The sequence below is a fragment of the Haliotis asinina genome, chromosome 13 (genome assembly GCF_037392515.1).
Source record: "Haliotis asinina isolate JCU_RB_2024 chromosome 13, JCU_Hal_asi_v2, whole genome shotgun sequence".
In the NCBI taxonomy this organism is placed as follows: Eukaryota; Metazoa; Mollusca; class Gastropoda; order Lepetellida; family Haliotidae; genus Haliotis; species Haliotis asinina.
This window is the reverse complement of record NC_090292.1, coordinates 21,015,940-21,027,502: the sequence shown is the minus strand read 5'-3', so window position 1 is coordinate 21,027,502 and position 11,563 is coordinate 21,015,940. Positions and strand designations below refer to the sequence as shown.

The 11,563-nt window shown below is 41.4% G+C and overlaps 1 protein-coding gene across 1 annotated transcript; it reads right to left on the bottom strand.

Moving 5' to 3' along the window:
• Window positions 1-850: 850 nt before the first annotated feature.
• LOC137259275 (uncharacterized) lies at window positions 851-5,044 on the bottom strand. The gene is made up of 2 exons (XM_067796907.1): window positions 4,920-5,044; window positions 851-1,288 (listed from the first exon to the last, which is right to left on the bottom strand). The coding sequence occupies exons 1-2, from the start codon at window positions 5,031-5,033 to the stop codon at window positions 998-1,000; spliced, it is 405 nt and encodes a 134-aa protein (XP_067653008.1). The 5' UTR covers window positions 5,034-5,044; the 3' UTR covers window positions 851-997.
• Between the last annotated feature and the right edge of the window lie 6,519 nt (window positions 5,045-11,563).

The window sequence follows — 11,563 nt, the reverse complement described above, 5'->3', positions numbered from 1 at the left end:
CGGTTTTCATCAGAGGAATGAACTTTAAGGCAGTCGTGTAAAAGATTCCGCTTAGTCAGCAGTGGTAATATCACACGATAAACAATCGCTATGTCTTGTTTTATTTGTAAAAAAGTTGTATTTAGTCAGATGAACAGATATATCGAGGAAAGTGTAAGGGGTCGTCGTGAATCGGAGCCGAAGTTAAAGAAAGTCACAGGAGTGATCCATCCACAATTGTATACCAAACGTCACTGTGCTCTGTAATCTGATTTGTTGAAAGACTGGTCACTGCGTATCGACACGTAGAAACATCGCACACACTTGTTTTGTTGTGTCATCAACAGTGGTGACGTCATTCAAATCACATTGTGACGTAAAGTTAGATTGCGACGTTTCGGTACAGATTCTTGTACCGTTGTCAAGCAGGAATGACGTTCCTGACATTCCTGCTTGACAACGATACAAGAATCTGTACCGAAACGTCGCAATCACGCAATAAAGAAGTTGTTATCCATACAAGTCCTATTCCTAATTCATAATAACCTCGACAAACGCTACCCGTGAGGATTCGGGTTAGAATTGATCTTCAGTGACTTATGCTTGTCATGAAAGGCGACTAACGGGATTGTGTGTCCAGGCTCCATGACTTGGTTGACACATATCATCGTATCCCAGTTGCGTAGACTGATGCTCATGCTGTTGATCACTAGCCTGTCTGGTCCAGACTCGATTATATATAGACCGCCGCCATATAGATGGAATACTGGTAAGTGCGGCGTATACCTAACAACACACACTCAATGCTGTACACTGACTCCTTCTGTCTTACGATGTCAGTTGCAATTCATGTAAACAACAAAGCCACTTCGGGAATTACCAGAACATCTTTCATTCAGAGTTTGATTGATAATGATTCATTTGTCCTTTTTTTGAAACACAATGACACTACAAATTTGAGGCATTAAGTTGTATATACAAGTTCATACGTCAAGCCAGGATTAGCATCACTCATCACTTAAGGCTTACAGATGATGTAGACATGGGTGTGGTCATAAAACAACGACCACATTCTTCTCATGCTGTTGGCCTTGAACTCTAGGACGTCACAGTCGTGGTCGCTGGGGTTGTAGGTCCTGGAGATGTCATTGATGCCGGGGACGAACCACGTGGACCACCGCTTACTCCTCCATTGGATTTTGTAGGCGATGATTTTCCCCCCGTCTATCAGCTGATCGGCGAAGATGTTGAGCCCGGCAACCCATGCACAGTTTCTGGTTGGTTTTCTTTCGTATTCTAGGCAGACTACCTGGAATACGAAAGAATTAATAAGTGAAGATCCAGATTAGAACTGGTCTTCAGCAACCCATGCTTCTAAGAGGCGACTAATGGGATCGATTGGTCAGACTCGCTGACTTGGTTAACACATGTCATCGTGTATCAATTGAGGTCATGGCATTACAATGTAATTGGTCTGTGCATTGTTAATGTATACTGACCAGCAAAAGTAACGCAACCTTGGCTTTTCTGACAAGTTTTTAGATAGAAGACATACAAAAGAAGAAACAAACACGAACACTTTCTTTTACATTTCTAAGGATATTACGTTGCTTTTGATGTTCGGTATATCTACGACACAGATTTCCTCTCAATTGGGACACAGGGTTGAGTGATTTATGCAATACTCCAGGCGCTGATTTCTCGAAACAAACATAAGTCTGAGTTTTGATTTAAGCTAAACTATTTCCTCAAATATGAGAAAATGCATTTCCCAAAAAGAACTGAAATGGATGTTACATTTCAGATCACTTGAGGTAGGTGAATAGATTACTTTAGTTCTTTGGGCTTTATTATTTAAAAATTGCAGTTGGGGTAAAAATTCAGTTGTTTCAAATTGTCCAATTCAGTTTGAATTTTGAAAAACTTTCGTTTCCAGAAATCGGTGCGATGAATGCCAAGGTAGGGAGCATTAGCAACTAGCTCCACACATCTGTGGAACTGTCCTCGGCTTCACACGTTGTACTCATGTGGGGAATCTATCAGTCGATGTGTAAATATCGTGTATTTCTTCCTGGTTTCTGAGTTGATCATAAACGTAATAAATAATTCAAAGATAATTCAGACATGTAGTATCAGTTTGTTTGCATAGTGATATGAATGTTGCAAACAATTAATACCATATTTTCCTTATTAGTAATAGATATTTTGTTTGCATCACATCACAACGTAAAGACCAAAATAAATGCAAGTTCAGTTCATAAAGATGAAACATAATGCTAAGAATAGGTTCGCGCAGTTTGAAGAGGCATTCCCGGATTATAAGGTCGTGAGCAGGAGTGGTCTAACCTTCGTTGTGACACGAACAAGTAAATGATCTACTCGTTACATAAAAGAAAACAAGCAATCTCTGTCACAGACAAAAATCAGTGTCTATTTTATTTTATTATATGTTATTTTATTATCTATGTAGCTACCTAATAGCAATACTCAGCTACAATCATTGACCACATCCAATGTAAACGTAAGATCTATCACGCTATGCGGCACAAACAAGCAACACTGAGAATATCAGCATATGAATCAGCCAATGAAAGTCCTCGTTACACTTGAGTGCTCACCCACCCGCTCTCACTCGGTTCGGTATCCCGTCTGTTTCGGTTGTGTTGTAAACCCAAGTACAAACTATTTTGATTTGCGACTGTACCCTTATAATTTTGCTGTTTCGGGTTTTTTTTAATGATCAGCAATATATATTGTATATCATGAAAAAATGCTAACTGTGTTTCAATTATGTTTTATGTTTCTTGTTCCAATGAATCTTTAAGAATTGTCTTTAGGCTTTATACAAACAACAACAATAAACAATAGCATAACAACTGACACAGAAGTGTGTTACCTCGATATTCATTTTGATTATTATTTCTTTAGTTCTTATCAGCTTAACGCCTCACTCAACAATATTACAGCGAAATGGCAGCTGTGTGTGTCATATGTTTGCCTGAACAAGGAAGTGTGTCGATTACACTAATCATTTTTTTTCTTGGAGTAACAATTCTTGGTTTGAAATTATTGGAAACACATAATATAGAGAGAGGATTTTCCAAGTGTCCAGTGAAATGTATATATCTGTCACCGGGTGGCGTGAAAGCGTATTATTGTCACTAGAGACGCGGAAACGTAATATTGTCACAAGAGACGAGGAAACCTAATATTGTCACGCGGAACTAGAGACGCGGAAACGTAATATTGTCACGACTGACGTGTTAACGTAATATTGTCACGACTGACGTGTTAACGTAATATTATCACTAGAGACGTGTTATCGTAATATTGTCACGACTGATTCACTAGAGACGTGTTAACGTAATGTTGTCATGAGAGACGTGGAAATGTTATATTGTCACTAGAGACGCGGAAACGTAATATTGCCACTAGAGACGTGTTAATGTAATGTTGTCACAAAAGACGTGGAAATGTAATATTGTCACTAGAAACGCGGAAACGTAATATTGTCACTAGAGACTCGGAAACGTAATATTGTCACGACTGACGTGTTAACGTAATATTGTCACGACTGACGTGTTAATGTAACATTGTCAGAAGAGACGTGGAAATGTAATATTGTCACTAGAGACGTGACTGACTCACTAGAGACGTGTTAACGTAATGTTGTCATAAGAGACGTGGAAATGTTATATTGTCACTAGAGACGCGGAAACGTAATATTGCCACTAGAGACGTGTTAATGTAATGTTGTCACAAAAGACGTGGAAATGTAATATTGTCACTAGAGACGCGGAAACGTAAAATTGTCACTAGAGACGTGTTAACGTAATATTGTCACGACTGACGTGTTAATGTAATATTGTCAGAAGAGACGTGGAAATGTAATATTGTCACTAGTGACGCGGAAACGTAATATTGTCACTGGAGACGCGGAAACGTAATATTGTCACTAGAGACGCGGAAACGTAATATTGTCACTAGTGACGCGGAAACGTAACATTGTCACTACAGACGTGGAAGCGTAATATTGTCACTAGAGACGTGTGAACGTAATATTGTCACGGCTGACGTGTTAACGTAATATTGTCACTAGAGACGTGTTAACGTAAAATTGTCACGACTGACTCACTAGAGACGTGTTAACGTAATGTTGTCATAAGAGACGTGGAAATGTTATATTGTCACTAGAGACGCAGAGACGTAATGTTGCCACTAGAGACGTGTTAATGTAATATTGTCACTAGTGACGCGGAAACGTAATATTGTCACGCGGAAACGTAATATTGCCACTAGAGACGTGTTAATGTAATATTGTCACTAGTGACGCGGAAACGTAATATTGTCACGCGGAAACGTAATATTGTCACTAGAGACGTGTTAGCGTAATGTTGTCACAAGAGACGTGGAAATTAAATATTGTCACTAGAGACGCGGAAACGTAATACTGTCACTAGAGATGTGTTAACGTAATATTGTCACTAGAGATGCGGAAACGTAATTTTGTCACTAGAGACGTGTTAACGTGATATTGTCACAAGAGACGTGGAAACGTAATATTGACCTGAACACGTAACATTGTAACGAGTGACGTGAACATATAGTATTGTCACGAGTGACATGGAAACATAGTATGGTCACGAGTGACATGAAAACGTAACAATATATTGTCCGAGTCATTTGAAAACGTAACATTGTCATGAGTGACGTGTAAAACATGAGCAAGCAATCATATCCCATTCGTCACGTCACGATCTCTGTTCTGAGAGACAACCCAGACTTCGTCTAAAAGGGTGGTGGCGGTGGGGAGTCCTTTCACGAAACAACCTTAACTGAGGTTATCTTTAGTTCCCATTTTTAAATATTTCACTAAGGTTACGGTTGCCTTAGTGACTTACGATCACCGTAGTGCTTTGTGAAACGGATGCCCAGCTTACCTGAGAACTGATATCCTGCTTCAACGTAGCGGATTCTATCGTCGACATGACACGCGCTGACGCGATCGCCATGATGGCGGACAGGATAAAGAGAAACCATCCAAATTTCCTCATTGTAAGCCGGTAGACACGTAAATATGAGGAAGGTGTGTTTTATATCTACAGAATCAACCAATCAGCTGGTTGAGAGATGTCACGTCCAAATCAATCAGGTATTGACTGTGATAGCATTCTCCATAAGGAAAACCGTGCCATGTAAGGTCACCAATCGATGTTTACTATTCACATACCCACACAGAGCTTATCAGAATATAACAAATGCAGAACAATAACCCATAAAGAAGGATTGTTTACACAGACAAACATCTCACAAAGAGCATCTGCGAAAGAATTGGTTACTTCATACAACCAAATGAGCACTCGTGCAAGGAAATTCCGATAAACAATCTGCAAATATACGTTGCGTTTTGTTTTGCTTTATTGACTAAACGTCTTTTATTCGACTCACGAATGCCCACACCCACCTTCCAGGCAATAAAATATGCTCTGAACGATTTAATAAGTGAAGATCCAGGTTAGAATTGGTCTTCAACAACCCATGGAATCGGATGGTCAGATTCAGACTTGGTTTGTCATCCTGTAATAATTTATCGGTGCTCATGTTGACCACTGGATTGTCTAGACCAGACACAATCTGACATTTGAGGCTGATTTTGTTTATGGTGATGTATGGCTGGACGGTACAGCGATGGGAGTAAGTTAGGAGACGTCACTCACCAAGTCAGCGTCGGTCTTTTGTAGTGACGCTCTCTCAGAAGACACCGCATTGCGTTGTGTAGAACACAGTAGCAGGCCAACTGATCCTTTCGACTGGATGAAGCTGGTTGGTCATAAATGTGAAACAGAGGGCTTCCGTTGTTTTGCTGTTAGGACCCTACTCGCAATCGCCTATATCTTATTCTTGAAGAAAGTGTTAACATGAAAGGCCGACTGTCTAATAATATCACAGAGATTGCCCAACACCTGTCAGAGGATGCCCTTTCGTGGCACAAACAGCATGTCACAAACAGCATGGTCGCGTCTCTGCCATACCTGTAGCTTTCCCTCCGCAATCCATCCTTGGAACGACCCTGAAAATGTCCAGGGCGTCATTGAAAATGGTGCTTTCAAACTTCTTTGGAATAGACCCATACGTACAGCCTCAGAAGAATTCCTGACAAAACATTTGATTGTGTCCTTTTTGATAAATCCAATGAATTTATTTAAACATGTCTGGACTACTTGTAGAGGGGACAAGGGCCTTGAGCTAATGATAAGCTTTAACAGCCTGACTGTGCCAAGATCACCCGAACCCTCTCTGCTGCATTTGTCATCTTCATGTGTAAGAGAAATGACAATAATAGCTACAAACCTGCATGCTTTAAGCGCATATATGATAGACGTTATTACCCGGGATAACCCAAACTATGAGGAAGAAGGCTAATAGTTACATTTGTTATCCCACCGGGTACCCTTTTTCTACTAGTTGAAGGAACCAAATGTTTAAAAGTTTTGACAAAAAACAACCACTGCGCTATTAATACGAATTATATTGCAACTCATATAACAACATCTACAGATATTGCCACTGCTACCGAAAAGCAATACAGCCAAGGAGGTACATTATTTCTAACCCGTAGCTGTTTTAACGTAGCCGTAGCTATCCCTTGTTATGTAAGACTTAGTGGACAGATGTTCATCGTGGCGTCCGGGTTTAATTGGTCCTCAGCAACCCTCGTAAGATGCGATTCACGGGATCGGGTGGTCATGGTCGCTGACTTGGTTGACACATGTCATCGGTTCCCAGTTGTCAGAGTACGGCGTTAAACAATAACTACAACTGCTTGACGGGATAAAATATGGACTGATCAGCTCAGAGTCTGTACACCTTACTGGGAAGACAGCTGGTAGGCATGTAACTGGCACTGTATCCTCCCTCCCTGGATACATTCGCCCATCAATCCAGCCATCCATCCACCCCTTCTCTGCCTCCATACATCCATCTACCCTTCCACTCACCCTTCCATCCACCCTTCCATCCGTCCACTCATGCTTCCATCCATCACCCATACATCCATCCATCGTCCGTCCGTCTACCCACTATCCATCCATCCATCCGTCCATCATCCGCCCATCCATCCGAACAATCCATCTATCTATCTGCACATCCATACATTCATCCATCACCTATAGATCCAGAGATCCATCCATCCACCCACCCACCCTTCCATACTTAATGGGGATCGGGTGGTCAGGCTCGCTGGCTTGGTTGACACATGACATCTGTTCCCAATTGCGCGGATCGATGCGCATTTTGTTGATCACTGGATTGTCTGGTCCAGACTCGATTATTTACAGACCATCGCCATGTAGCTGGAATATTGCAAACTCACTCACTCACTCCATACTTAATGACGCGACGCTGGATACACTACTATCACAATCACTGTCAACACCGCAATCACCGCCGTCGTCGACTGCACGAACGACGTTCAAATGTCGATTCACAAGCTGGTTCCTGATCATTATTTGTTACAGCTACCTCGTGCCTAGTAGGAGGGCAGCATGTTGCACAAGTCAACATTTGACATCAGTTGTGACAACGTATAAATTCCTACATGACTACAAATTGACAAGGACACAGGTGTCGCTGTCTGTGACACGCATGTCATGGTATACGTTCTTTAGTCCATGAATGCCGGAACTCGGATCTAGTCTTATCAGCCCATGCTTGTCTCCACCCGCGAGTAACCAATGCTTGTGTCCATGCGCGAGGGAATAGTCTTAAACAACACGCGCTTGTTTCCACCCGTGTAGAATCACATTACAGCGACGTATACATGTCTGCACCCGTGAAGATCCGTATCAGAACTGATCTTCAACAACCAATGATTGCTTCACTAGTGAATGATAGGACCAGGATTAAAACTGGTACTGCCACGAGTGAAATGAAAACGTACTTTTGTCACATAACATTGTCACGAGTGACATAAAAATGTAAAATCCACGAGTAGTCAGGTCTCGTTCTTCCCGTCACGATCTGTGTACTTGTATGCAAGGTTCGGAGAGAATGGATGACTTTTCTCCGGCTAGTGAGTTTCTCAGACTGACACTGGTACGTGTAAGATGTTTGCCTAAGTTAAGTTGGGGTTGAAGGTGGAAGTACGGGGTAGTCGCGTTCGATATGACTGCACGTGTGTACTGACTTGCACTTATTCCAGTTTCATGGCCTCAGTCCCGTGAAGGTCTAGCCGGGGTAGAACAGGCCTTCAGCAATCCATGCTTGCCATAAAAAGCGACTATGCATGTCGTAAGAGGCGACTAACGGGATCGAGTGGTCAGGCTCGTTGACTTGGTTGGCACATGTCGTCGGTTCCCAATTGCACAGATCGATTTTCATGTTGTTGATCACTGGATTATCTGTCCAGGTTCGATCCTTTACAGACCGCCGCCATATAGCTTGGGCGTAAAACTAAATTCATTCACTCACTCACTCACTCATTGCCACAGATTTTCAATGCACAACTGCCTGTGTTTAATTTCTGTAATGCCGAACGTCAGACCGGGTGATAACGGAAACAGACATCTTATAATGTATTCTGGTAGGATACGAGAAGAGAATTGAACCATAGAATTTCGCTCTCCGGACAGACGTCAATCAATCAGGCGACAGAAGGCAATCGGCCATATTAACGCTGAGATGTGTACCATGACGATAGGCCAGGTGAGGTGGGCGCACGGTGTATAAATCTTTTATCGATCTGCAGGTATGGGAGTACCGCGCTACACGTGTTGCCATGTCATCAATAACACTGTTCGGAGCGCAGAGGGTTCGAGTGACAATTGTTGGCCTTGCATTTCATTGGAACCGGAATCAATATAGGGCGATGTGACATCTGCCACACTTCGTTTTACATCATCAAAACAAGCAGTGGCAATATATAGCTTGCTTTGACCATGTATTGTCCTGTATGGTTAAACTGTTTTAGATCTAGTTGTTAGTTATACACTGGAATCTCTGATAATCTAGTTGTTTTACTGTCCTTCGCTGACTGGTTTATACAAATTACCATTCATTATAAGGTATAAAATTAATTGTTCTCGTCATGGTAGGGCTGAAATATTGCCGATGTGACGATAAATGTTAACTCACTCACTCACTCAGACTGCGTTATGTATGGTCAGTTCTTGCAGCAGCGTCGACGGTGAGCTGGGACGCAGTCTCATACTCAAACTGCGCTGCTGAGGCTGGATATTTCTTCACAAGTATGTAAGCGAGGCCCAAAATGCACGGGTCAACAAGACGTTAAACATGTAGCACTGCCAATCCCGGGTTGTGTCCCTTGGGCGTTCCAGGGAGTTATGACATTGAGATCCAAAACATATGCTCTGATTATGAGTCTGTCAGAACTTTACCCCCAAGGTGTCAAACATTTACGAAATGCATCGATTGGGCTTTTCTTCGACATATTGATAATAGAACAGAAATGCAGCCATCTGCTACCTCACTCTCAACAGTAGCGAGTGAGTGAGTGAGTGAGTGAGTGAGTGAGTGAGTGAGTGAGTCATATCGTGACAACTCTCCACAGTAAACTTTAGGTACAATAGACTAAACGTGACCACTATTTAGTGTTCGATATACACGTACGTCCTTATGAGTTCTTCGACTAAAATATGAAGCAAGTGGTGGGAACAAGGAAACAGTTCGGCATATCCGTAGGTTCGGGATAAAACAAAGTTATGCTGTACTGAAACTGGAGGTGAGATCAGCTGATGAGATTCGATGGCACACAGGCCACAATCATATTAGATTTGTGTAAACTATGATATAAAACCACATTCTAACCTTATTTTGTTCATAGGCACAATGTCACACATTTTGCATAATATTTGGCCTATATTTTATATTACAAGATCAGGGTATCTCAGCCAGACCACAACGTGGTTAGCTGTAAAACTTGCAAGCCCTGACCAAAAGTTACATTCCAAAATATCTTCCTGTACATGTTATTTTTTGACCCGACCATTAGGCTGGTGAATTTGCGAATCTGGCAGTCTCTGTTGAAAAAACATCCTTCACGGGCGGTCGGGCAGGCATGTATTTTGAACGCAGATTAGGTGCACATGCACTCACTTTAGCTTACTACTGATGCGATAAAAGACTTGTTATCTCTTGCCGCAAATCAATAAGGGATCCTGCGATAATACTTGTCATGTATCGACCCGTGAAGGTCTAGCCGGGGTAGAATATCTTCAGCAACCCATGCTTGCCTTAAAAGGCGACTATGCTTGTCGTAAGAGGCGACTAACGGGATCGGGTGGTCAGGCTCGCTGACCTGGTTCACACATGTCATCGGTTCCCAATTGCACAGATCGATGCTCATGTTGTTGATCACAGGATTGTCTGGTCCAGACTCGGTTATATACAGACCGTCGCCATATAGCTGGAACATTGCTAAATGCGGCGTAGAACTAAACTCAATCACTCACTCACTACAACCATTTCCAGTTTCAATTAGTATAAAAACAAGTTGTGTTTCTACAGTGAAATAAAGTCACTTGTACATGACGTGACGGTTATGAACACTGCTAGAGGTTTGAACTTCAGTTTTACAATGAAGTGTTAGAACATTATGGCATAACTGAAGAGAGTGTACAGGTTTCGTGGAACGGCATACTGATCTTTTAAGTCTTAATAAGTGAACAGTCCCGCAATGGAGACAGCTGAAATTCTGATTAAAAATTATATCGACGGAAAATTTTATATTTTAAAGCATCACTGACAAGGACCACAACACCAATCATAATTATATAAAAGGAGTTTATTTTAGACACCGATTAAATATACAAAATAAGCTGTTAAATATCTCATTTACTGGAGATGCTATCAAACACTGTTCCCGCTTTCAAGTCGTCAAAGAGGGATTAGAGTTGAAATGAATCAGTAGCAAAATGTAGAAGGGGGAATGTTTATTGTATGCCTGGCAAATGATCATTGGCGCATTGAATATTGATCGCCTTACATGTACGAGCCATCAGTATATGTCAAGGTTATTCTACGTGATATTCGCCTATAAAACAGTTTAAAGTAGATAGGTATTTTGCAGAAGATGTAGCTGAGAATAAAAAATCATATCTCACTACATCTCCTCAAACTTGTTCATCCCTGTCTTCCTAAATTATCTGTATGTACACTAACCTGATGTATTATACGTATTTCTCATCTTTTTAAAAGCAGTAAAGAAAATGCATTCCAAAGCGTTATCAATAATATGTATATTGCTTTAGCTTTGGATTATATGAAATAGGTTTGTGACCGGTCAGTATTTATCTGTCAAATACAGATGGGATGTGTGATTTTGTGTTGTCAGGTCTGACAACTGGTCCTCAGATTACCCTGGTTTCAACTTGGGAGTCATTATCAACATTCACTGTTCCGATACCCTTTTTCTATATGAAGACCATAATTTCTGTCAACTGGCACGTGACAATCGGGACAACCATTAACAGTTAGACCAATCGCAGTTAATGTGCTGTCTAGATAGAATATGTTAACTTGGTCTGTATGCCAAACGTCTGGTGGAAACTATCTGCAGGTCAAAAAA

What these genes read in the sequence shown, in the direction of transcription:
- LOC137259275 (XM_067796907.1), bottom strand. Translation starts at nt 5,033, where the DNA reads ATGAGGAAATTTGGATGGTTTCTCTTTATCCTGTCCGCCATCATGGCG. An exon ending in AGCAGGATATCAGTTCTCAG is followed by an intron (nt 1,289 to 4,919) that starts GTAAGCTGGGCA and finishes TTCGTATTCCAG; the next exon opens with GTAGTCTGCCTAGAATACGA.